General features: G+C 40.5%; 1 protein-coding gene across 6 annotated transcripts in view; it reads left to right on the plus strand.

Annotated features, from left to right (window-relative positions):
* The window catches only part of SATB1 (SATB homeobox 1), a 94,170-nt gene that overhangs the window by 9,423 nt on the left and 59,430 nt on the right, over nt 1-25,317 (plus strand). Inside the window, exons 1-5 of one of the 6 annotated variants that reach the window (XM_036850226.1) lie at nt 3,993-4,949; nt 8,419-8,653; nt 12,554-12,730; nt 13,507-13,633; nt 14,400-14,523. In XM_036850226.1, coding sequence (XP_036706121.1) covers nt 8,443-8,653; nt 12,554-12,730; nt 13,507-13,633; nt 14,400-14,523 — 639 coding nt within the window. In that variant the 5' untranslated portion in view covers nt 3,993-4,949; nt 8,419-8,442. The other 5 variants (XM_036850224.1, XM_036850229.1, XM_036850228.1 and 2 more) reach the window with 5 other exon arrangements.

Here is a 25,317-nt window from a genome sequence, read left to right on the forward strand (position 1 = left end):
CTGCAGGACACAGAGCCCTCAGAGTAGGGCAGCTACCATGTGCCATGCCATGACCTCCAGAGATGCGGGGGTCTATCTGATTCAGCTGCATACACACACACACACACACACACACACACACACACACACACACACACTGCAAACTTCTGAACTTGATCAAATAGATCCTCTCCCAAGCTATGCAGTCGTGATGATGTCAGTCACAGATAAGATGTGAGAAGAAGGGTGCAGATGTTTACAGGATATTGCATTTCCTCTCCTATATATGTTTTGACAAAGTTGTTTGGGCTCCAGCCCCAGTTCTTTTTTCCTCTCTGCTCTTACAAATTTGTATTTGGTCCATTCAAGAAACGATGTGGAAATCAGTCCTGACATCCCAGACAGACAAAATGAGACACATGACAGCAGAACATATGGCTCAAAGAGACATCCTTATATGGCCAACACAGACCGTATTCCCAGAAATTCATATATGGAAAACACCACCTGCAGCTAAAGCCAAAAAACAAAGAGTTGACACGACAAAAAGAGCAATATGCCACGTAAAATGTGCTGTTTTAAGAGTGTGGAGAGATAGCCAACAGTATTTGAATTTAAAAATTTGAAAAAAAAAAAAAAAACCCACCATGTCCTTAGAAAGTGCTATGGTGGTAAGCATTGCTTTGCTAACACAGTCACTGGCGGAGCTGCCATATCTTAAAAGCGTTCAAATTCTAAATACTTTCTCTGTTTATTACAAATGTATGTGCTATTCAGAACTCTGAATGTGTTTTAATGCTTTCGGATATCTGCCTGCATATTTATCTTAATATGTTGCCATCTGAAACATGCAGTAGTCCTTTTATTATTCAACTTAAAAAAAAATCTTGTCATCTGTTAAAATATTTTCTCTCTGCTACCTTTGTGTAGCCAGTCTGAATGCCTTCTTCTGTGATAAAAAATTGATGCCCTCTGTTTTAACTGTACACCCACATGTTAAAATAGTTCATGTATTTGACTTGCAATATTTCATGTTCCTGAGGTTTTCTATTTTCATAGCTAGATTTATACAGTTTAACTTTTTTCAATACTCTCTTGCATCTTTGTTGCCAAATTTAAGATGCCTGTGTAGAATAAAATTGATGCCCCCCTATTATGATAGTTTATTTTCACATATGCCTGGAAAGGTGGTATTTTCCTAATTACCTTTCTTTTCTTCTTCTTTATTTTAGAATGAGTATTCTAAAGGGGCAGATAATATATAGGAAGTTCATCAGTGTACTGTATCACTTGGAGGACATAAACCTCAGTGCCATTTTACTGATGTCACTTCTTATATAGTTCCTAAATAAAGAAATTATTGCTTGGGGGAAATTAGTTATGTATATGTGATTAACAGATTTATAATTGTACTATATTGTTTTTTTTAAATAGTAAAGTCATTATTAGATGTCTTTATCCTCATTTATTCTGTTTATCATTTTCCAAGGCCACGTCCATCCTTACTACACATTTTTATGTTTTGTGTTTGAGAATTAGCTTGTAATTCCTGGATAAAAGGTGCTATTCAAATTTAAAGATTAATATTTTAATCCCCACATCATTAGGAGGCTAAGGCAATCAGGAAACTTTTTGTCTTGTTTATTTGTGTAAATAATGGGATAACCATCATTTACAATATTTTATGCCAATGTGTCTTAATATTGATATTTTCAGTCACCCTTTTTTAGTCTCCTTTTCTCTTTGCTCAAATTTTGTTTTGCCCAACAGCTGTCTTCCTTTTCTTTCTTTTTTTAAACATTCAACTTGAGTTGCATTTGCATGGATAAATGATTTTTTGCAGTCCACTATACTTTTTCTCTATTTTTAAATTTTGCTATTGTTTGTAAATTTGTACACTTGTGATGCTAGAATGCACTGTCCCTACTGAAAATCAGGCAGGTTTCAGGGAAACATGTCAGGCATCACCAGTTTGAAGCAACTATTAAAATATACATCTTGGAAATTCCTAATTTGACCTACCATATTGCAGAAATCATTGTCATTCTAAGGATAATTGAGTGTTATCCATGTTTTTCTTTTTGAATATCAAACATTAAAAAAAAATAAGTTTACGTACATCCATCCACAATACCAACTCTGACACCAGTGCTGTGTTTTGCCATGTTTATATATTTCCTTATTGACTGTATTTCTTATACTTTAATTAAAATACCCGCCTCCATACTTCCCCACATTTCAACTTTTGAAAATATGTTATCATTTGAGCTTTTTAGTGAAGATTGCCTTATGTTTATTTTCTTGTTTTGGATGCTGGGTTTTGTGTTTTATTATCACATTCTTTTGCCCTAGGCTTGGGTTTCTATGCGCCAAGATTCACTGTTGCCTTCCTCAATTTTCACTAACCTTTCTGGTTTGTGGGTGAAACGTGGGTGCCATTAGAGTGATATATTTTCATTGTGTTTCTCCAAAACTTATCCTCCCTGGGAGGCCATTATTTCCTATACTTTATCTTCTGCTTTACCTTCTGCTTTTCTTAGATTTCTAATGTACACACTAAGAGTGTATTTGTAGTTTTAAAGAGCTTCATTTGCATATTTTCCTCTTATCTCGGTACTTGTGCTAACTTGTTGCTTTTTTTATGTGTAACAAAATGTTCCTCTCATTTTTCTCTTTTCCCTCCTAGTGTATTCTGAAAAATGATTCTTATAACATTTTTGGTTTTGTTTAATGATTAACTGCCTTCAGGGTTCTAAGGTGTTAGTACTAAAACCTAAGCATCTCTATTTTGGGCATGACTGTAATGTTCTTCATTTTTACAGGAACTAGATTTAATAGATTATCTAAATAAGAGGATCATACTTATGTGCTAATGACCATTTATCTACCTGGGTAATTCACCGTAAATTACAGAAGTATTTATTGCTACAACAGAGGTTCTTAACCACCCCAACTTTCTTGTCTTTCACCGAGGTAAATTAAGAATGGTGGCATCTTTTCTTTTGTAATAACTAACTAGTCAGGTCTCTTTCAAGTGACCCAAATTTTGTTTCACTCGGCCACCGTGGGCCACGTACTTCTTCCTCCGACGTGTTCCCTGGCTCAGAAGGGACGGAGTTTTGAATCTACCTCTGACTAGTACAGAAAGGCTCTTACTCATCTTTTTTGATCGCTGGCTCTTAATAGTTTAGGATTCCCCCGCCTTTGAAGATAAATAGTCGCCAGAGCGTTTCAGGGACCCTGGCCTTTATTTCTCTGCAAACGCCTCGGAGAGCTGCACCTCCCGATGGTCCCCTTCGGCCACTTCCTTGAAGTCCCCCTGCCTCGGTGCTCGGCGCCCGTCACCTGCCCGCCCGGGCCGCTCTCCTGCGGGCCGGTGCGCCCTCCCCGCCTCGCCAGTCCCCCGGGTGCCCGCCCGCTACGCTCCCGACGTATTCCTTTCGGTGGCTTTTGTGGCGCGCGGGTGCGGTGGTTAGTTTCCCCCGGCCCTCGCCCTCTCCTCCCCATCACTTTCCTCCCCCGACACCCCCCGCCGGCCCTGTCCCTTCTCCCGCCCCGCACCCGCGCACACCTGCCCCCGCTGCCCGCGCTCCCGGCGGCCGCGGCCCGGGCAGCACCCCCCCCCCCCCGGCTCCTCCTCCCCGCGCGCCCTCCCCGCGCGCCCGGCGGCCGGCGCCGGCCCGCGCGCGGCGCCCTGTTATTCTGGGTATTGTGTGTAATAAACGTCGGGCCGCCTCACTCTAATCAAGCTCATTACAAATTCTTGCGCGCCCGGGGCCGGAAATCGTGCGCTCCCCCCTCCCCGCACTCATTCACTAGTTACTTGTCTCGCTGCTTTTTTAACTCGCCGCCCCCGCCCCCTCCCCCAATCCCGGCCCTCCAGCCCGGGTTTTAATCCCCATCCCTTTTCCGCCTGCTCCGTGCACCCTGCCCCCCCCCGCGCCGCCTTCCTCCTCCTCTCCCGCCCCCTCCCCCTCCGCCGCCGCCGTCGCCGCCGCCGCCACTCGCTCGCTTGCTCGCTCCCGCTCCCCGGACGCGGCGGCGGCGGAGCCGGCCCCGCTGGGGAAGGGCTCGGGGCGGCGGCGGCGGCGGCGGGCGGCCCGGAGGAGGCTGCGTGCTCGGGGCTGGGGCTGCGAGCGGGGTGACTGTGTATTAAAATGAGGAGGAGGAAGAAGAGGCAGCCACAGCGGCGGCGGCGGCGGCAGCAGCAGCAGCAGCGGCGGCGGCAGCAGCGGCGCGGAGGGCTGCAGCCCGGCCGGACGCGCGGAGCCGAGCGGGGCGCGGCGGCGGCCACCGCGCCCGGGAGGAGTCCGCTCCGAATTTGATGGGGGCAGCGCCGGCGGCGAGGGGGAGAGCGGAGCGGCCCCGTCCGGGGACCCGCGCCCGCCCGCACGCACACACACCGCCGCGCGCGCGCCGCTCCCGGGGCCACCCGGCGACCGCCGGCCTCGTCGCCACCGCAGCAGCCGTGGCCGCCCTCTAGCCCGCCCGGGGGCCCAGGCGACTCCGGGGGGGCGCCTGCCCCCCCTCCACCCTCCCCCTCCGCTTTCGGGAAACTCCTGCTCAGTTGTGTCGGGGTTTCTGGCTTCCTTTCCCCCCAAGTCCTAGTGCCATTGTGGGGCTCGTTGTTTATTTACCTCGGACTCCGGCTGAGTGAGAGCTCGGCGACTTTTTGGGGGGAGGGGGTGGGGAGTCGGTGGCGGCGGAGGCGGCTGGGGTGCCTTCCGATCCCCCCTCCCCTCCCCCCAACCCTCTTCCTCGGCCTCACTCTCTCGGCTCCCCAGACGCTCGCAGCCCTGCGTCCATGGGCAGGGAGGGGGTCCTCGGGGCTGTCGTCAGCGAGGGCCGAATCAAAAGTGGCATTTTAATGCCTTGCCGGGGCTTTTTCCGCGACCTCCTGCCCCCCACCCTCGCGGCCCCCCGGTAGATGCCCTGGTCGGGGGCGCGAGGCTGTGGGAAGAAAGTTGAAGGTTTGTTACTATCAGGAGCAATTGTTGGGGAGGGGGAGGGGGCGGGGGCGATCGGAGGGGAGGCGAGCCGGCCTTCCCCTCCCTGCGTTCTCCGGGGTGCCTGGAGAATAAGATTACAAGTGACAGCCAGAAGTAGACTTTCTGTCCTCACACCGAAGAACCCCAGCGAGCAGGAGGGAGGGAGGGAAGCGAGGGGAACCTTTCTTGCCTTTCTGGAGACCTTGTCCGCAGTGATTTTTTTCTTTTTTTTCTTTTTAAGAGAATCCCCAGTCACCACCTCGCCTCCCCAGCACCGCCACAGTGTACTGCTCTTAACGGGTTTTGCTTTGTTTTTACGATTCTCCCCCCGCGAACGAATCACTTGTCAGATCAATTTTATCTTCTCTCTCCTCCCACTCTCCCCTCCTACCCCATCGAAAACCCCGTTCTCTGAGGTTAGACATTTTACAAACCATATATGTTGTTTTTCGAATTGTGATTTTTTTTTTTTAACCCCTCTCTCCCATGGCTACTTTTCCAGACGTTTATCGGCCCTTCCCCCGCTTAGGGGGGCGGGGGTAAGGGAAGAGAAAATAATACAATTTCAGGGGAAGTCGCCTTCAGGTCTGCTGCTTTTTTTTTTTTTAATTAAAAAAAAAAAAAAGGACGTAGAAAACATCATTCTTGAACTTCTCTTCAAGAACCCGGGCTGCAAAGGAAACCTCCTTTGTTTTTGTTATTTATATGCTGTCAAGTTTTGAAGTGGTGAGTTTCAGGTCGGTTTTGCTAATTTCACTCAGTAAAACTGCAGTGTTTCTGTTTCTAGATAGTACTTTGCTTCTTTGTCTCTTTAAAAGGTCACAGTGAAAGCTTGGCCTGGATCGTGCCGGCCATATGGAATGGATAAGGGCACAATCTCTTAAAATGTGATTATGAGGTTCTGTGGGCCGAGGGAGGCGATCCAGCACTGAACTCATTGAAAAGGCTCCCACGCTGCAAAAAATAGGTTCTTGAAACCGGAATTTCGGGCTTTGCTTTTTCTTTTCAAAGGAAGTAATCGCTGTGTCTGAGTTCACTGTTTATTTCGTTGATTATCATATATGGACTTGGTTTACGGACAGGGAAATGGGGTTTTGAGAAAGTAGCCTGCTTTCAATGCGCCAGCCAGACGTTGCAGTAAAATGGGTTGTTTAAATGTGTAACTTAAAAGAAACTCTTCAGCCTGGCATCTGTTGAGACTGTAGTTAGTTTCCGTGCTGTCAGTCCAGCGGGCCCCGTGGAGGTTGCTCTTTGCAATTCCAAACTCAGGTTTGGTGAACTTTAGCCTTGGGCGTAGAGTTTAAATGAGTAAATTGGGCGTTTTATGTGCATGTAATTTTGCTTTATAATGTAGAGCTTTTTACAAGATGACTGAGTTTGATAGCTGCTTATAGGTGGGTATTCATTCGAAGGACAATTTTGCATGACCTATATGACGTTTTGATTGTCAATACATTAACTAAATTATCATCTAACACTTTACTGTACAGTTTATAATGCTGTTAAGCCTCATGACTACTTAATATGTTTTGTAGCATTAACGCTTTTATCTACTCCCCCCTCTTTTTTTTTTTTTTTTTTTGCTCTTAAATTGCCCCACGGGTTAAGTATTTTCTTTTCAAGTCATATGTTTTAAAATTCATCTTCCGCTTTAGGGTAAGACAGCCAATTTCAGGAGAAGCAGCTCTGTACTGTAACCCATATGAAGCATTATAAAGTGTGTTTTGAATAAGTTAATAATCACCACTAATTTTGGCTTTAGACTACAGTTTAATATTAGTGGAAAAGAGTAATCTTGATAAAAAGTGGTTAAAAGAGGCACATTTATTGTTAATGAACCTCATAACCAAAACCAGATGGGACCTCGATCAACGGTAGACCTTTGGTCTCAGTGTGCCACCCTGGAGTACAAGGATAAATAGCCATTATTTCTCTAACTTTATAGTTCTTCAATTGACATTCTTAAGGTTGCTTTTAAACCTACAGATTATCATTGCTCTCCCCTCCCCATCACCTCTTTCCTTGATTATAATGGACAGAGTAATCTACTGTTAAACAGAGGGGGAAAAAGAAATGCTTACAGAAAGGCCATGCTAATAATACAAGCTGGCTTTCAAATCTGGATTTGAGTAGCTTCTTCGTTATAGTGTGTGTGTGTGTGTGTATGTATGTATATGTATATTTTTTTTAAGTGAAAGATATGTCGAATTACCAGACAGCTGGAGAAAAGTGATAATTCTCATATTGTCTCTGGTTTTTCTATATATGCTTCCCTCTCCCTTAGTGTCGGTGAACTCAGTACTTCAAGTACCATGAAAGTTCATAAAAGAATTCTACTCATCTGTTCATATTAATGCTAGTTAAAACTGTATTTTAGAAGTGAGTTTGATAATGTACTACTTTCTTATAAACAGTATGAAAATTGATGTCCAATGTATGATACAACTGAAAATAAGTATCTGTTAATTTTTTCTGAAGTTAATTGAGATGTTGACTTCATTGCATGCTGAGATTATTTTTGAACACTGGCAATTGTATTTTACCGAAATTATCAAGATTTTTTTCAAAGCGAGTTTAGCGCTTCAATCTAATGTGTATATTATGAAATATTTTCAAAATTTTTGCTATTTAAATTGTTAACATCATTTTATTACTAAAGGACCCGTAAATATTAACCCTAAGACATGTGAGTTGTAACACTTCAGTACCGGGGCTATTTGAAGAAATCCTCCACTTCTGTCCATTTGCTTAGGGGTGGAATGATTCAATCACATGTTTGAGACAAGACTTGACTAAATCTTTAAAACAGGTCATGTAACTCTTGATACTTTGACAGTAGAAAATTTTTCTACAAATTAACTGTAAAGCCAATAGAGAGTTTCAAAAGCAGAAGTTTGCTACCTTCTTTTGAGGTGGTGTATATGTATGTAGATATATTTTCTTCATGAGAAACTGCATATAAAAATATAAGCAAAGACATCAGATCTAACTAATATTTTGGACTGTGATAATCTTTCCATCTTTGATTAAAGTGTTGTTATTGTGTTCTGTATTAAGTTTCTAATTTTTAAAAATTGGGACTACATAAATACAATTTGTTATTTTCTCTTTAGCTATACTTGTAAATTCTTGTTCTAAAAGTAAGCCCATTCCCCCGCAGCCCCTCCCCAGTTAGTTTTGCTGGTAGGTGACAAATTACCTTTTTGTTCATGTGTGTTGGTACAGTTTCCGCAAATTACTCTGTTACCTTGAATGGAAATACAATGCTGTGATCTAGAAATAGAGTAACGTCTGCATTATATTATATGTCCAGTTAAGCAATCTTACAGATAAGAGAGAAGCATCCAGGGATAAAACATTTACATGGTGTTATATATACAGAGAGAGAGAGAAAGAGAGATGCGGAGACCCCTACCCAATTATAACATGTCTTCTTTTTAAATTCTGGCAGGTGATCTTTAGAGAGTAACTGAGTATGGATCATTTGAACGAAGCAACTCAGGGGAAAGAACATTCAGAAATGTCTAACAATGTGAACGATCCAAAGGGTCCACCAGCCAAGATTGCCCGCCTGGAGCAGAACGGGAGCCCGCTGGGAAGAGGAAGGCTTGGGAGCACAGGTGCAAAAATGCAGGGAGTGCCTTTAAAACACTCGGGTCATCTGATGAAAAGCAACCTTAGGAAAGGTAAATACTTTCGATCCAAATCCTGGAAAGCTGCAAGCCCTGTGTTCACCCAAGGCCACTTGGTATTGGGGTGGAGAGGCAGAAGGCTTCTTTGTTACGTTCTTTTCCTTGATTCTCTTTCTGATCTGAAGTTAGTTACTTTTCTGGCTGTAGGGTCAGCCACGTTTGAAAATGTAGGCTCCGTGCCTGAGCAGAGCATCTTACTCCCCTATAGACTGGAGTCTTTGGATGTCGTGGACAATAAGAACTGAGTTAAATGTCATTGTCTCAGTTACACAAGGCTTCCATTGAGAAGATGTTATTGTAGTAGAGCATACAGAGGTGGCTATTGCTGAAACTAACCCTGATTAAGAAGAAGACATTTGGGACTTCCCTAGTGGTCCAGTGGCTAAGACTCACGCTCCCAATGCAGGGGGCCCAGGTCCGCTCCTTGGTCAGGGAGCTGGATCCCACATGCTGCAACTAAGACCCGACACAGCTAAATAAATAAATAAATAAATACTTAAAAAAAAAAAAAAAGAATAAGACATTTCCATTGTTTGAGGACCGACCTAGCTTTTTCATAGGATTACTGGTTGTAAGGCAGTTTCACAGATAATGGAAGTCTTCTGCAATATGATGTAAAAGTTTTGTGATGTCATTTTTTTTTTGGTGGTTTGTTTTCTTCAGAGCAAATTCATTATTTAGTAACGAAAAACCTGATGATTCTAGTGTCTCCCTTTTGCTGTAATTGGGTATTTTTGATAAAAGAAGGGCAGATCTAGACAAGTTTATAAGGAGAGGGTATGTAACTGTGATTCCTTTCTACCAATTTTATATTCCATTGATGCAGCTGAATAACTGCGTTCAGCACTGTTGTTTCTATAAATCATTGCCTATCCTGGGCATAATGTGTGGGTCTTAGAAGGTCTTTATTTGTCTCTGAATAACTGTGTATAGGATTCAGATTTTCCTTACATTTGCTAAAGCAGAGGATAAAAATGCCATCTTGTAGCAACCAAGAATATTAAGTAGATAAAGTTAGCAGGCAGAGGAATTTCATTGTGTTTGATGCATAACATTTATCATACAATCATTTATTTTTTCCTTGGTTTGGCGAAAACAAAGAATATATTGATCCTGAAATGAACAGACACAGCAGTCCGTATTGTTAGATCTTTATCTATTAAAAATGGAAAAACAGCACTTCAGCAAATTCTTTGGCCTCGCCTCATGATTACCCTATTTATTGATTGTTTGCCAAGAATGTATGCATCTTAAGAAAGCCAGGGTAAGAGCATTAAAAATATAATTTATTATGGCTTTTCAAACAGAGTGCATTAATATTGTACTGCGAAGCACTGGGGCTCTATAAAAAAGACTTTCTGACGCCTGCAAACATGTAAGTTCCATAAATTCCTAAATAGGAGATTTCAGCTGTCTCTGGTATTATGTGATATTTGCACAGCAAACTTTAATGCCAGGACAGTTTTAGACAAGGATTCTACAGACTTCTCTGCTCCTTATGGCAGACGTGCTGTTTACACAGGCTCATAAACCTTCAGCAAAAGCTCCTAAGACTGCCTTCAGGTTTAAATCATGGGGTATTTTTAGCAGTCAGCAGTGACCAGCGCACTCCCCTTTCCATGCTGGAAGGTTATGAAGTTGGTGGAGTTGGAAGCCTCGTCCAGCACTTACACAAATAATCAGACAGTTCAGAGAAGTCCCCTGTTCAGCTTGACTCCCAGCATCAGGAGGACAGTGTGACAGTTTGCTGGAAGATTCAGCAGCTAGATTGGGAATTAAAGGCTGCTGTTGTCGCTTTATCAATAGCCACCTTAATGATCTTACAGGGTCCCTCTAAATAAAGTCCAAAACAACTCTCATATATTTCAACAGTTTGAAAAACCTACAGTTATTTCATAGGTCTCAGGAGAAGCAAAGAGCAGAACAGGTCTGTATCATTCTATAAGAGGAGAAATCAATGTGTATGTTTTTGTTGTATTAGTAACCCAATTCTTTGAAGACCTCAGGACAGGGGGGAGGAGAAACCAAAGTACAGTAATTTCACTTCCTGCTCAAGTGCTTTTTTTTTTTTTTTTTTTTTTAAGCATTGCATTCATAGTGACATTTTAAAATTGCAGTTTAATTGTAGAAGTTTCTCTGCTTACTTCAAGCAACAAAAATTCCTACAGCCTTTTGGTGGTGGTGGTAGTATTTTTTTTAATCTTCTTTTTCAAGTGCAGGGTTTCTGTTTGACAGGTGCTAGATAAAAAGTGGGGCCGGGATGAGAAAGCACACCTTAAGAAAAGGGGTTGGAGGTTTTTGTTTATTTGTTTAGAAGGTTTTGCCAAAGTACCTTCCAGCCAAGGAAGAAATCACCAGTTTGCATACTGCTGTTTTTGCTGTGGTCTCCCCCAGTCTCTTTCTGATCCCTGACGGGTTCTCTCTCTGGTATAAAACAGCCGAATGAGTGACATGAATATTGGCAAGCTCCGCAGCTTGTTTTTTCATCCCTAGCCTGTTGGGTCCCTCCAAATGAGTTTGCGAGCCTTTCTAAGTAAACCTAAAGGGGTTTATTTGTCAGAGCTAGAATCTCTTGTGAACAGTTCACTGAAGCTGTGGTGTAGATGCACACGTAGAAAAATGTAGCTGCTTTTACTGCCGGCTTTGTTCAGCAGCAACAAGCAAAGAGGGCGTTTTTAAAGGGCATCCCTAGTGTCAGGAGGAAATCCTGATTTTTATCTCTGCCTGGCAGGCACTCGACACCTTCAGAAGTTGGTTGGATTCTGTGAGTCCAGAGGGCAGAGCTTATAGAGGCATTAATGTGATAGGACTAATTGGGGATCCTGGGTGCCCTGTTAAAGTAACCCTAGTCATCATTTATGCTAAAGATGATACCCTCCTGGCAGCTTGCCACAGTACAGTTCAGATGCATCTGCTTTTAACCCTTTTCCGTTTATCACTGGACGTCTTGACAGTGTGCTGCGTAAACACCTCGAGTACTACCACGTCCCGTGATTTCTGTTTCTAGAAGCCTCTTTGCTAACAGTGGTGTGGCCTGTGTTTATTAATCATCTGGCTACTGAGTTATTACGTGGGATTACAGTAAATAGAGAACACCTCAAGTCTATGCAGATTCCTGTATCCTAAGATGCCCTGATGAGGCCAGTTTCCTTTCCTCTCATTTTTATCCCATTTGCTATAGCAAAGATGGTTCATTTTAAAGACATGTGGTTACTGTGATATCTTTTTAGTCAGGTAGATTAAATGAGTAGCCATAAGAGTAAAATCTTACTCATCTACATTATGCACATATTGAAATCGTGTGTTTTGAACATCAGTTTGGTTAAGTTTTGTGTTTCTTCTATGGACTCGTTAGAGTCAAGGTCTTAAAAAAGGAGGAAAATGCTAATAATTTTATCATCAAATATAATTTGTTTGGATACAGACAATGAACATTTAATGTTAACAAAAGTGTGTAGGAAGCACAAAGGTGGGTTCTTTCGAGGACAAGTGTAGCGAATTGCGTTTGCACACCGGGTACCACTCACAGCAGATCAGACGAGACCCTGGCTCCTCTCTCATCAGCCTTACGGTTTGATCAAAAAGGTAGTTCTGCATTAATTGATGTGGGGAAACGCGCTGTTAAAATTAAAGCAGAGCCCAAGTTACCTCAGGGCCAAGTTCACATTCTATTTCAATATTTCTCTTACAACTTAAAAAAATAAAAATAAAGGCAGGTGTATGTGTGTGTGTGTGCGCACCTGGATCTCTGTGCCCTGTCTGCCTTGGAAACACAGCCGCCCCATTCTCTCACTGTGTTGAAGATTTATTTTCACGGCTTCGTTTTTCCTCCCCCCAGACTGTATTTCTGAAGGTCGTTGGTTTGCGTCTCTTTTTCCTCTGTGTCCTTGATAGGAACCATGCTACCGGTTTTCTGCGTGGTGGAACATTATGAAAATGCCATTGAGTACGATTGCAAGGAGGAGCATGCAGAATTTGTGTTGGTGAGGAAGGATATGCTTTTCAACCAGCTGATTGAAATGGCCTTGCTGTCTCTGGGTTATTCGCATAGCTCTGCTGCCCAGGCCAAAGGTAAATAATGCAGATGTGGGGTTGGAAAAATTGCTTGGCATCCTTTGTTTACCTTGCAGAGAAAGCAACTGAATATTTTCATTCAAAGAACTGTGGCCTGTGTGTTACATGGGTTCCTTCTAGACTGTGGCTTTGAAAAATTGGCTTAATTCAGTTTGGTTTAGTTAACACACATTTTGCTCATGTGGAATGTCGAGGTAGATTTTTTTTTTTTTTTAAATTACTTCAGCTGAATCATTAGTATGCTTATTGACCTTAATAATCTGCTCCACTGAGGACCCACAAGGAAGTGAGGAGCGTATTTGAACAGATGGACTGTTGAGAGTCAATTTGCATTTATGACTGAATATCTAGTTCTGTTTCTTTTATTCTGTTTCTGATGGTTTTATGGGCTGTAAAGTATTTTTCAATGCTGATTCCCATTGCAGTAGAGAATCTTATCTAAATCGTAAAGCCGTTTACAACTGGTTCAGCTATGTCTTATTAGAACTTCCTGCAAGTTAGGAAAATGTGGCCTCTGCCTAGGTTTTATTGATGGGGTTTTATTTCCAAAATAATAAACAACCCCCACCGTCATTTACATAATTTCACAATTTGGAAAGCTAAGCTGTGAATATTTTCATTGACCTGCCTTTTAGAGGGAAGGGAATCATTCAAACAAATAACAATATTGCTTGTGGTGGGGGCAGTTAAAAAAGAAAAAGAACATGCCTTCTACTAGGTATGTTATCTGAAGGGTAAAATAGTTAGTGACATATTCTCTTTATCTGGAATAGGGCTAATCCAGGTTGGAAAGTGGAATCCAGTCCCACTGTCTTATGTGACTGATGCCCCTGATGCTACGGTAGCAGATATGCTTCAAGACGTGTATCATGTGGTCACGTTGAAAATTCAGTTACACAGGTGAGTCAGGACAGCAACTCTAGGGCAGAACATTCTACTCACCTGATCATCTGAAATAAAGCATCTCTGGTCACCCTTCAGTTGTGATTTACTCTGTGTTTCAGGAAGGTTAACCCAAATTGATTTTGTTACCTTACCCCTTCTGCTTTATTTTCCTAACTTCAATCTATCATTAAAAAGCAGCCTTCCCCCCAAATGCATCGATCTGTGCAGGTTATCAGATGACAAGACTTTGTATGTGCAGTGGATTAAATGATGCATTACAAGAAGGCATTTTACATAAAGTTTACTTAAGAGAAAAATATTTTTGCATATCATGAACAGTGCCATCTGTGTACATTTTGTGAAAGAATGCCTTATTCGCTATTGCCGAGCTCTTCTTCATTTATGTATTTTTTTTTTTTTTTTTACCATTTTAACTCGTATGAACAGAGTCCTGAAAGGAAAGTGTTCCCACGTTCCCGTTTTTCACCATAGCTCGTGAGAAAGCAGCACACCTTAAATTGTCTTCCCAAGCACATCAGAGGAGGAAGGTAGAAGTAACGTGAAAAAATAGCCACCACAGGCAGCTGATGTATAATTCATGCATTGATACAGCAGATGTGTTGTATAAAGTAATTAACTAATCGGAACAATCAGGAGACCGAGAGCAATCTCCAGATGCATCTGTTTGATGCGCAAAATGAAATCTGTCTGTCTTAAAGGAACGTTCTGCAGCAGGATGCGATCTGGTCATAATCCCCTTTCTAATCTGTGTCTCCAATAGTTGCCCCAAACTAGAAGACCTGCCTCCGGAACAGTGGTCCCACACCACCGTCAGGAACGCGCTGAAGGACTTACTGAAGGATATGAATCAGAGTTCCTTGGCCAAGGAGTGCCCCCTCTCACAGGTACTTGGCATTGCCTGTCCTAAATGATAGGACATTGTGGGAAGCCCTAGTTGGAGGTGTAATAGGGTTCCATAGTCTAAAGCAACTGGCATCGGAAGCAAGAATCTCCCCAAAAGGCCAAGTGACTTGACCACTGGTGACTTTCAAAAATATGCCCTCTTCGTCCTGAACAGAACCTTTACACTTTTTCTCCCTTGGGGAAAAGAGCGGAGGAAAAACAACTCAGCAGAACTCTACACTAGCTCGATTGTAGATTCCTCCTCTGAGTGCTCTGAGCTTGGAAGCTACATTGTCCTGAGAGCCCTTATTTAAGGCAATAAAGGTGGCATAACTTCCAGGCACCCCTAGGTGAGTGGGAAGGGCATTGGAAGTGTTAATGTTGAAAACTGCACCATGCTACCTCAATAAAACGAGAGTATAGTATAGTTTTTGGATACTTTGTTCATTACCAAAAAAAAAAAGAAATAGCATTTAGTAAAAAAATTTTTTTAAGTAAGAACAGAAAACAGAAATCTCTTCCCTGTAACTAAAGGTTAAATAGTTATTATTCATCAAGATTTTGTCACCAGTTTTATGGCATTGGTTTACCCGCCGCCTCAGCTTTTTCTTTTTTTTTAGTGGGATCATATGTTTTCCTCTGAGACGCCTGTCATACCATCAGGGATTTTTGAAATGAGACAAAGATTTATTATTATTGTACTCGAGTTTTTAGAATGAATTTTGGTAGAGGGGCAATTAAAACTCTACTGAGAGATTGCCTCTGTTTCTAAATGTAAAGCCAAACATCACTTTTGATGATGCAGAGCTGATTCAAATAAAAAAGAAAGGATGCCGTGAACCCGCTCTTCATGGGCTGCTCCTGTGGTCACGACGTAACTGTGTTGTAATGCCATCTCTCAGTGCCCACACCAGTGAAGGTCATGCCACCATAGCGTATAGTTGAAGTGCTGGTCTAACTAGATTTTTACTAAATTTTTAATGTTTTTCTTTCAATGCAAGTTTCAAATGTAAGTGTGAATGTTAGTCTGTCAGTCATTTGGACTTGAACTGTATGAGTGCTGTAAACATTTCTGCAACTGAGATATTCTCAAAATGTGTTTCTAATGTGATGGCCTTGAAGATACATGGGTACCTTAGGAAGGAAGGTTGTGGCCTTTTGTGCCGCCGTTTCATGGAAACTCCATGCATTGCAGGTGTGCTGCATTACAGTCCCTCAGCTTTACTTTGTTATTTGTTAGCAATTATAGGAATGAAGCAAATGAATTAAGTTTACAATTAATGATGGCTTTTTTTATTCTTTTAAGGTAAGCTATGGCCACAGGTAAAATATTCTCTGGTGTTAAGTGTCCGTTTCTTGAAAATCAGAGCAAAGTCTTTTTGTCATTTTAGCTGATCTTCTCTTCTCTCTCTCTCTCTCTCACCCTTGGAGTAGGGAGGATGTGAATTTATAACCATCGAATAAAAGTAATTTAAATTAATTAAACACAGTTAAATCAATAGGATGATATAATGAAGCAGGTGGACTCTTAACCTCTGGGGCTTTGGATTTTGCAGACAACTCCAGATAGTCTGTCACTTGGTTTCAGCATTTGAAAATTTGAAATGTCCTAGAATTAAAGGCTGGTTGGTTGGTTTGTTCGTTTAACTCAGCGTTAAAATATGTATAAATACCCAGTATAGGAATCTCATGTATCTTCATGTTACTAAGTGTCCCATTGATTTGGGAAGGCAGAGATTTAAGGCATTTACTGTGAGCCGGAGAAGAGGATGCTAGCATAAGTATTTATTGAAACAGGCAGTGAAAACTAATTGTTAAATGACATCAACATTCAGCCAATAAACTCTACCTCACTATAGCTTATAAATACAATTGTGAGTTTACTTAATGTTATCATGGGAAATGAATTGAATACAGACTATTATAATGTTAAACAGAATTGACAAAATGAAATTCAGGACTTGGTTTTGGAGTCAGACATGGGTGAATTTCTATAGAGAGGCCTCGAGAGGAACATGTGGGCCTGGGTAGCTGGGGACCCTGCTGTCATCCTTAAGTGGTGAAACTAGGCTGTAACTTCAACATCAGTTATAATTACAATCTTCCTTTCTTTAAAAAAAAAAAAAATTTGAAAAAAAGTATACATCGTTCAGCAGTGGCAGCAACTATTTGAAATTAATTTAATATTTAATATTATGAAAAAGTGCAACTTGTTCTCTAAATGAGGGGGTTATTTTGTATTGTGCTGCATCATCTTCTATTTCTCTAGAATGAATTCGTGAATCTGATACTCAATTCGGAATGTTTTAATTATGGACTGTTTTCCATTTGCTTCTTTATTTTCTCTTCTGTCAGAAGTTATTAGTTAGAGGAAATGCAGGCACTCTGAGGCCTCAGCCCCAAATATATGCTGAGCTTGGTAAAACTGCTCTTTTCTTCCTCCCTGGTGAGATTCGGTGATGAAGGTGCTGTGGTGAAAAATGCCTAGCAAATAAATACGGCCTCAGTCTTGTGCAAAATGGGACCTAACCCCAAGAAATGCTACAGCTTAAGACTTTTTCCCCTCCTGTGGAGTTTTGATTCATTCACGTGAGAACTTTTAGCATAGAATTCAGCATGCCCATTTTGCTGTACAGTAAGGGTTTGGTTTTGTTTAATATGGTGAAATAGCGCAGTCTTGAATATGGCCGTTGGGTCCCTTAATGATAAGCTGGGCAGAAAGAATGTCCACCCTGTGGGCAAGGAGATTCCCTTTACTGAGGAGCGGCCAGGAGGGGAGGGGCAGCCGCAGGAATTTGCCTGTGGTGTCTGGCAGGCCACGCCTCCAGTGCTCCCAGGAGGGTTGTCCCCTACTTGAAAAGAGCAAGTCCAGTTTGCACTTCCAATCTTAGAACCAGAAGATGTTATCTTTCCCAGAGATTAAAGTCAAAATGCTGGTTAGCGACTGACCCCAAAGTCCTTTCCCAAGGATGCGTTTTAACGTGTTGATTTTAAAATGAAGACTTAGGTTTTGCTGCAGTAATGTTTCCTTGGATAATCTTTGCAAGGTTTTCTCTAGCCGCAGAAATTCCATGAGTGTGCGTGGGGTTTGATTTATAACTCAGACCTTTATTTCTGTGACTGATTTCCTATCATAAATCTGCCCAAATAGACTGACATCCATTTATTGTTTTTTTCTACCACGTGTTTGTTTATTTTTGTAAACTGTTCTGAGGCATAAGAAACCCGTAGCTCATTATGGATCTGAGGTTGGGTGCTGTGTTGTTACTCTTGCTTTTTTCAGTGGATGTAGTTAGGTAAGGTGGGTGTTGTATTCTGACCTGCAAGTAAGGAAGGGAGGATAAAGTCTGACGTGGGGATAAGCAAGCTTATGGTCGTGGGAACTTGGAGGGTATGGATTTGGAAGGTAAATTGGGATTTGAAAAAGTAAATATTTTGATGTATAATAAAAATACATTTCATTTGGATTTAAGTTTCCCCTGAAGTTTTAGAAATTGAGCTTGAACATTAGATAAATATATATACATTCAGTACAAGGATGATTCATTTTGTTAAAAGTATCATAAGTAAAAGGTCAGTTATTACTTCTGCCAGACTAGCGTCTTCCTTCTAAAAATGTTTAGGTCACATATTCCTAAGGGATTTTAATCTGATATATGTGCATTTTTACCACCTTCCCCACCACACACACATTCACATTTGTGTACACAAACACACTAACGCTCACACATTACCACTTTCATATTTTTAGGGTGCTGGTTCTTTCTGTTTCATTTCTCACCTGGGAAAAGTAGCTCCAAGCCCGAGTCCTCCATAAAGTGGGAACTGTCATTTTTATTTTCAAGTAGCAAAAGATACATAAAATGAATTTAAATTCGAACATTCCATTTAGAAGTAACGTGGAGAAAAATGATATTTTGGTTTTCCTTTTTCTGACAGCATCTAGGGATGTAGAATGTGTCAGACTTTTCATTAGGTACTGGCAAAACAGGCGAAAAAAGAAGCCACCTTTCCCTGCTGAAGCTTGGCGTTTAACCGTGCCCATTCTCTGAAACTTGACAATCATTTCCATAGACATTAATAAACCCCTGTGTTCAGTCTGTATTATACAAAGCACCAATTTAAAAAATCCCTATCTGTTAGGCTGTAGATATATATATTTTTTAACTGCACTTTATGTTATTTTTCCCATAATTTTTGGACCAAAATGACGTTTCTAAAAAAATTCCAATAAACAATAATCACATTTTCTCCAGAGAATATCCAACATCAGTATTCAAATGTTGTATTTCACATGAGAGTCTAACCTATGAAACTTATTCACATATTCACATACTTATTCATTCAGAAATATGTACTGACAGTCTGCTGTGTGACAGGCATTCTGTTTCCTATGGAGTAATAAGGGTGACACATCTTAGTAGTTGAAATAATAGTAACTTTCATTTAGTACTTTTACAGTATCAAGAGTGTGTCTATCGCCCTTAAGTGGTAGATGGTTTTACATCCCCATTTTCAGTTAGGGAAGCCGAGCCATGGAATGTTTAAGCAAGTCCCATGGTTACGGGGCAGGTGAAGCAGAGGGGCGAGAATTCATACCCAGACCCTGTGAGCTTAATCAAGTATTTTCGGATGGATGGATGGATGGATGGATGGAAGGAAAGATAGATAGATAGATAGATAGATAGATAGATAGATAGATAGAGACAGAGACCTTTTTAAAAAACCTTTCTCCAACTAATTTGATGTTTTATCAAATAGATTTCTCTGAAGTACTGGTAACTACTTACAGTTTTCCAACTGTATTTATTCTTACGGCTGAAATTTTTCTTTAACGTATGTTTTGGTTTTGTATCTTTGATTTTGTCATTCTTACATTGACTCGCTTTAAAAATACCGTCATGCCCCTAATTTAGAGTATTCGAGGGTGATTTAGACCACGGAGACTGATTCCTGGGATAATCTGATATTTGGAAGGTTCCAAAAATGTTTGACTGTAAGAACTCTGTTGGCAGTCACTTCTCCCCGTCCTTACATCCTGTCTGGATCAGTAGGTATAATTGCGCTAATAGCCCTTTGTTTTGACCCCCAAGACAATGTTAGATATTTACATGGGAAACGGTGGGCAATTTCTCGAGTCTATGTGAAAATATAGACCTTAGTCATTCACTGGCTCAGTGTGATGACCAAGGATATAACTGGCGGCTCTATTTAAAGTTTCCTGTTTGAGATGTGCTTGTAGGATTTTGTACCTGCCCCTTCCTAGCATAATATTGTAAATCTATTGTAAATCTTGTCGTTAAATATCATGTATTTTGAGGAAAAGCTCCACGTAGGAGCTTTTCTTTCCTCTTTAAATGACAAAACTTTTCCCAGTTTTTACCCTACTGCCCAAGGGAGTCCAAGGTTATGAATATCTGCTTTGCCAGGCATGGAAGTACTTGATACTAATTGGATTTTATTACCACTTTCAGCAATTGTGTTAATGGCGAGATCCATAAAGGAAATGGTAAACCAGTCTTATATGGGCAGTTGTGTGAATTGCTAAACTTACATCAGATTACTTTTTCTGTCTCCTTTTTTGAACCAGTTATTACTTCACTCTAGTATCTCTCTCAGATTAGACAGTGAGATATCTGTACTGTGTTAATAATGTAATACGTAGCATCTACAATAGACGTGTCCTCCAAATTGCAAATTTTCTTTTTTGTGTCTCATCTATCAGGCTCATTTTTAGCCGGTTTATATACATAAGGGTTTTACTGTAGCTTGATATTAGTTCCCTGTAACCTTTCAAAAAAGCCAAACTTAATAAAGCATCTAACTTCAAATGGATTGATCTCAGATATTTTATGGCCACTATCTTTTCACAAGAGTAAAACATAAAAGAGTTTAAGCCATGCCAATTTAGAGGGTGCTTTGACAATGTGTAAGCACTTCATTTTCACTTAATAGATTTTTACCTATGCTTTGTTTTAGATCTGAACAAGTTTCCTCTGACCTCAAAATCACTAATGCAAGGAAAATTACCATATCATGAGTGCATTTCCCCTATTTTTTTCTGATTTGCAGAATAATAAATACTGCCAAGGCTTAGGAATAGACATGGCCTGAGAGAAAGCCTATTAAATGCTATTTTCTAATTTTTTTAAAAAGTTAACCAAATCATGCTAATCAATCAGATTTTCTTGCTCAAACAGAGCTAGTTTTAAAGTGCTTTTGGAGTGTCTTTTGTCGGAATGACTACGTAAATTTCAAGTTGGGCTTTATCTGGATTTGCTTTTTAAACCTGTTCTATTTCATGTCAGATTTTGGTCCCAAACAAACTCATAAACAAACAAACAGAAAACCGTAAATTCAGAATAATCAAAACAGATACTACACGCACCCGATTTTTTCCTCTTTCTTTGGAAACTGCTTGATTGTAAGGTGCTCTGAGTATTAAAAAACATAACAGAGCCTTTAACATAACAGGAGAGGGCATCAGCCAGGCTCCGCAGTTCATTGCCAATTGAAATAAGGAACGCTCTTGCTGTTGGGACTTTTAAATCTAGACTTAAAAGTTATTTGTTCTGCTTAGCATTTTTAAAATGGTTCTATTAGGAATTGTATGTGCTTTAGTTTTAATGTTAACTCACAATGATTGTAAAGCACCCTGGGATCCTTGCATGAAGGGCGCTACAGAAATGTAAGATTGTAGTGGGTTCTAATACGCAGTATTATTATGGGGTGCTGGAGTTCCATTCTGGACAGTTCAGGAGGCTGCAGAATTCCGCCTTGTAGAGAAGGTGGCTGACTTAAGAATCTTTTTCCTTTCTCTCATTCTTACTCTAAAACTTCATCCTCTTTAGTCATCATCTTTTTCTTTCTCCTTTTCAAAAGACTGTTCTCTTGTATGGCAATATTTCCCCATGAAAATGCTAATCTAATTTAGTGTACTCAAAGAGGTTAAAGAGGCAAATGATGTGTTGAAAGTTAAGAACGATTAAAGCTTTAATTGTTAGCACCGTTTGAGATCACATTCTTATCTAGATGACAGGACAGGGTATTTCCTCATTGGGTGCCACCCGACTGTCCTAGGCTTGTCCCATTTTACTGTCAATCCAGCGCTTATTCCTATGCAAGTGAAAAACGTGGAGCAAACCGAAACGAGTATTAACTTTATAAAACGTCACAATAAATATTTCCCCAAATGTATTGAATCTCCTCAGTTATGTTAACATAGGGCAGTGCTTGATCTCATTTTCTTTTTATTTCTTAATGGAACTATCTTTGGAAGTGATATATTTCATCAGCAACTGCTGTTTGCCATCACATAATTAGTAAGCTAATAGCATTCGTTCCATGGGAGTCAAGAATGTGAGCTCTGTCGTTACCGCTCCGTAAATTCAGGCAAGTGACTCTCCATGCCTCATTTTTTAAATCTATAAAGTAGCAAGATAATAGTACCAATTTTTCAGGATTGTTTGGAGAATTACATGAGTTAATACTCATAAAGCATTTAGAACAGCGCTCAGTTCTAAAGTACAGTATAACGTTACTTGTTTTTCTACAGCATGGGGATTGAGAGTTTGAAATGGCACTTGTGGGTCTAAGAAACTTTGTTGCTAACATAGAAGGTTTTGATACAAGTGTCACTTTTTTATGGAAACAACCAAGAACTTTTCATTTGTGAAAAAATTAAAGGGCTGTTTTATAACTCTTTCTCACCTTTAAGGAATGCTTTTAGCGCCGTCCTTAGAGTCAGTGTAAAGGTCTGATGCATCTTAAAATGCAAGTGGTGGAAGACTCAAGCATGATGCTTTAAATAAGCACATTTGCAAGTTAAGCAGATGTGGTATCTTAGACTGGATAGTGTCAAAGATGCCTGATGGGGACTGTCCTCTGGATGTGAGTTTTCCCAGTGTTCCTTCCTTTAACTACCCTTGACCCCCCCCTCCCTACATCCAAGGCTCTGTCCCTCCTTTATGCCCCCCCTAATAGCACTTTCCAATTTGTTTTGTAATTATCTGTGGACTAACTCTGTTCTCTGAGTACACTGTAATTGATGGTCACAAAGGGACTAAGTTTTATTCATCATCACATTCAGGGATCTGACACATAGTAGGATCTCAGGAATATTTGTCAGACCTAAACAGCCTCATAGAATTTTCATCATGTTTATTTTGTGAACCTATAAACTATGTCAGTAGTTTTATTAGTAGTATTTTATATGTAGTCTTATCTATAATATCCTACTTCACAAAATATTTTTCCTATTACTCTTAATTCTGAATTTTTAATTTACCTTACCAAGAGCAAATTACTTCTACATTTTCCTCTAAGAAAACCTACTGATATTCCAAGCTGTCCCATACTTTTGCTTATATTGTTAATGTTCTTGAGTATATGTACAAAACTTCTATGTTTGTAAGCAGACAGTAGGCTTGGGAGGTACAAGGGACCCAGAGATCTAAACACTGCTATAAAAGACCTAATTATACGTCACTGTTAAGCACACTCTTTAAAAACATATTTCTGTGCACATTTTAAAATTTTTCTTTTATAATCAACTATGTATTTCAGCTTGGCTAATAGGTTTCATTTTGTCTCAATTGCGTTATATTTGAGATCCATACTTTTTTACTATTAGTCTATTTATTTACGTTTGTCTATTTCTCATATTAAAAAAAAAAAAATAAAGCGGGGGGAATGCCAATAGCAGAATCAAATGATTTATAGACCAAGATGCTGATACCGCCAAGCTGGAAATGCCAGCAGTTAGTACCACCCCGTGTTAGCTCACAATGTCCCTCCCTCAGCTGAGGTTCCAGAGGCCACATTTGGCATTGGAGACTCCGTTTGGGGCTATAAATATATAATGTGTAAAAGTCAGCTGTGTGAAGGTCCAGAATCACCTGAATTTAGAGAGAGCTGCAAGTGGAGATAAGTGTTGAGCCATTCCAGAACAGGCCTCAGGGGCTTGGTTTGTCCACCCTTCTGCAGGAGCACCAGCTCAGCCTGGCTCTCACGCCCCCGGTGATGGACGGAGCTCCTTACTTCATGACGGACAGCCCATCCAGCACATTCTTTTTACCATTTCACCGTAACTCCCAAAGAGGTGATTACCAGTATATGGCATTTTCCTAAACTGTAAAGCATTTTCATAATACTGATAGAGGTGAGCTAGGTTAATTTGATTTTTCTCTGTGACCTCATCCAGAGGTGACATTGGTTTATATTTAGTAGACGTGGGAAATCTTGGCTAACAACTAACAACTAATAAAACACAGAAATCAAGGACATGGTTTAGCCCTCAGTCTCCTGTGAAATCTTGGATCAGATCTGGGTGTGACCCACTGCCCACGCAGTGGGCTCCCAAGGGTTTGTGCAGACCCAGAAGTTCCAAGCCTCTTTTGGGGAGTATATATGTGGGGAGAGCTTCCATCGGTTTCATGAGACTCCCAAAGAAAGTCTTTGGCCCCATAAAAAGCTAAAAAGCAGTCTTACTTTTCTCCCCAATTTTTAGGCAGTGTGGCTTAAAAATCTAATAGCGTTCATACAAGGAAGGAAGGAATATAAAATCTGTGAAGAGTTACAGAGTCTAATTCTAGTATTTACTTTTGGAAAAATGGATTGTTCAAAGTAGTTAGTTCTTTTTTTCACTCTGTGGCTTGAAGTTTCTCAAAATGCTTTATTTAGGACCTCTGGAATTGAATACAATTTTGGTATCTTTTTCTGCTATTTCTAAGTACAGATATGAGAAATTTTAATCTCCATAGAGAATGGGCGATTTAACCACACACAAGGGCCATCAGAGCAAGAAGAAGCAAGCATTCCCAGCACTCAAGATTTAGAATCTTAGGAAATGATTTTTGCTATAAAATCAAATAAAACTCATTAGATTTAGATTTATCTAATGAAAAACTTGTGAAAATTCTATTTGGAGTAGCATAATGTTTAATGATAGTGAGTATATTTTTAATAATCATATTATAAGCAAGATACCAAGGGACTCCAACCTTCCTAAAAAATAAAACTGTAGTTGGGGATGTCTGAACAGTGAATGGATGATGGGTATTACAATCGCATCTTCTTTAGTCACTAAAGAAGACCCTGTAGGACCTGTGTCTGGGAATACATACAGATCTCATAGAATCTTCAAGCTGTTAGAAGGGACCTTGCAGATTATCTAGTTCATTTCCCTTCATATTGCAGATGAGCAAACCTAAGCCTCTATGTGCAGTTAATTTGAAATATTACATGCCCTTAGTAACAGTACACTTCTTAGCAAATATTTTCTAATTTAAGCTCTTTACCAACGTATTCAATTCGTTTGAATAAGAAGGTTTCAGTAGCATTAAGAACGATCTAGACGGATACTTATACAAAAAGAATAGAGAATCTGGTCAAAAGATATTATCTGGGCCTTATGTAAAATTACTTTAATTTTGCGGAAAAGCCATATGAACTGTGAGCCAGCATTTCCTTTAAAAATGATGAATTGGCTATTTAAACCATTACATAAAATTCCTGTGCTTCGAAACGGTCACATTTTCATCTTTAGGAAATGTAGTAAGAGAATTAAAACAGAATTGCCCAGGTTCTCTTTGTGCTTCCTTTTGTATTCCTTTGGAGCTTTGTACCAAGTTTCTATTTTTAGCACGATACTAGGGTGACTTTGTGTGACGATGCCATTTTCAGGCACCGGGATTGATCAAGATGGCAAGAGCCATAACTATGACAACTGGAGTTTAAGTAAAATTTAGAAGTGATTAGTCTCTTCTCAACAAATTGAGATGCCGAATATGCCCCAG

This window comes from Balaenoptera musculus, chromosome 4, assembly GCF_009873245.2.
Source record: "Balaenoptera musculus isolate JJ_BM4_2016_0621 chromosome 4, mBalMus1.pri.v3, whole genome shotgun sequence".
Classification (NCBI taxonomy): Eukaryota; Metazoa; Chordata; class Mammalia; order Artiodactyla; family Balaenopteridae; genus Balaenoptera; species Balaenoptera musculus.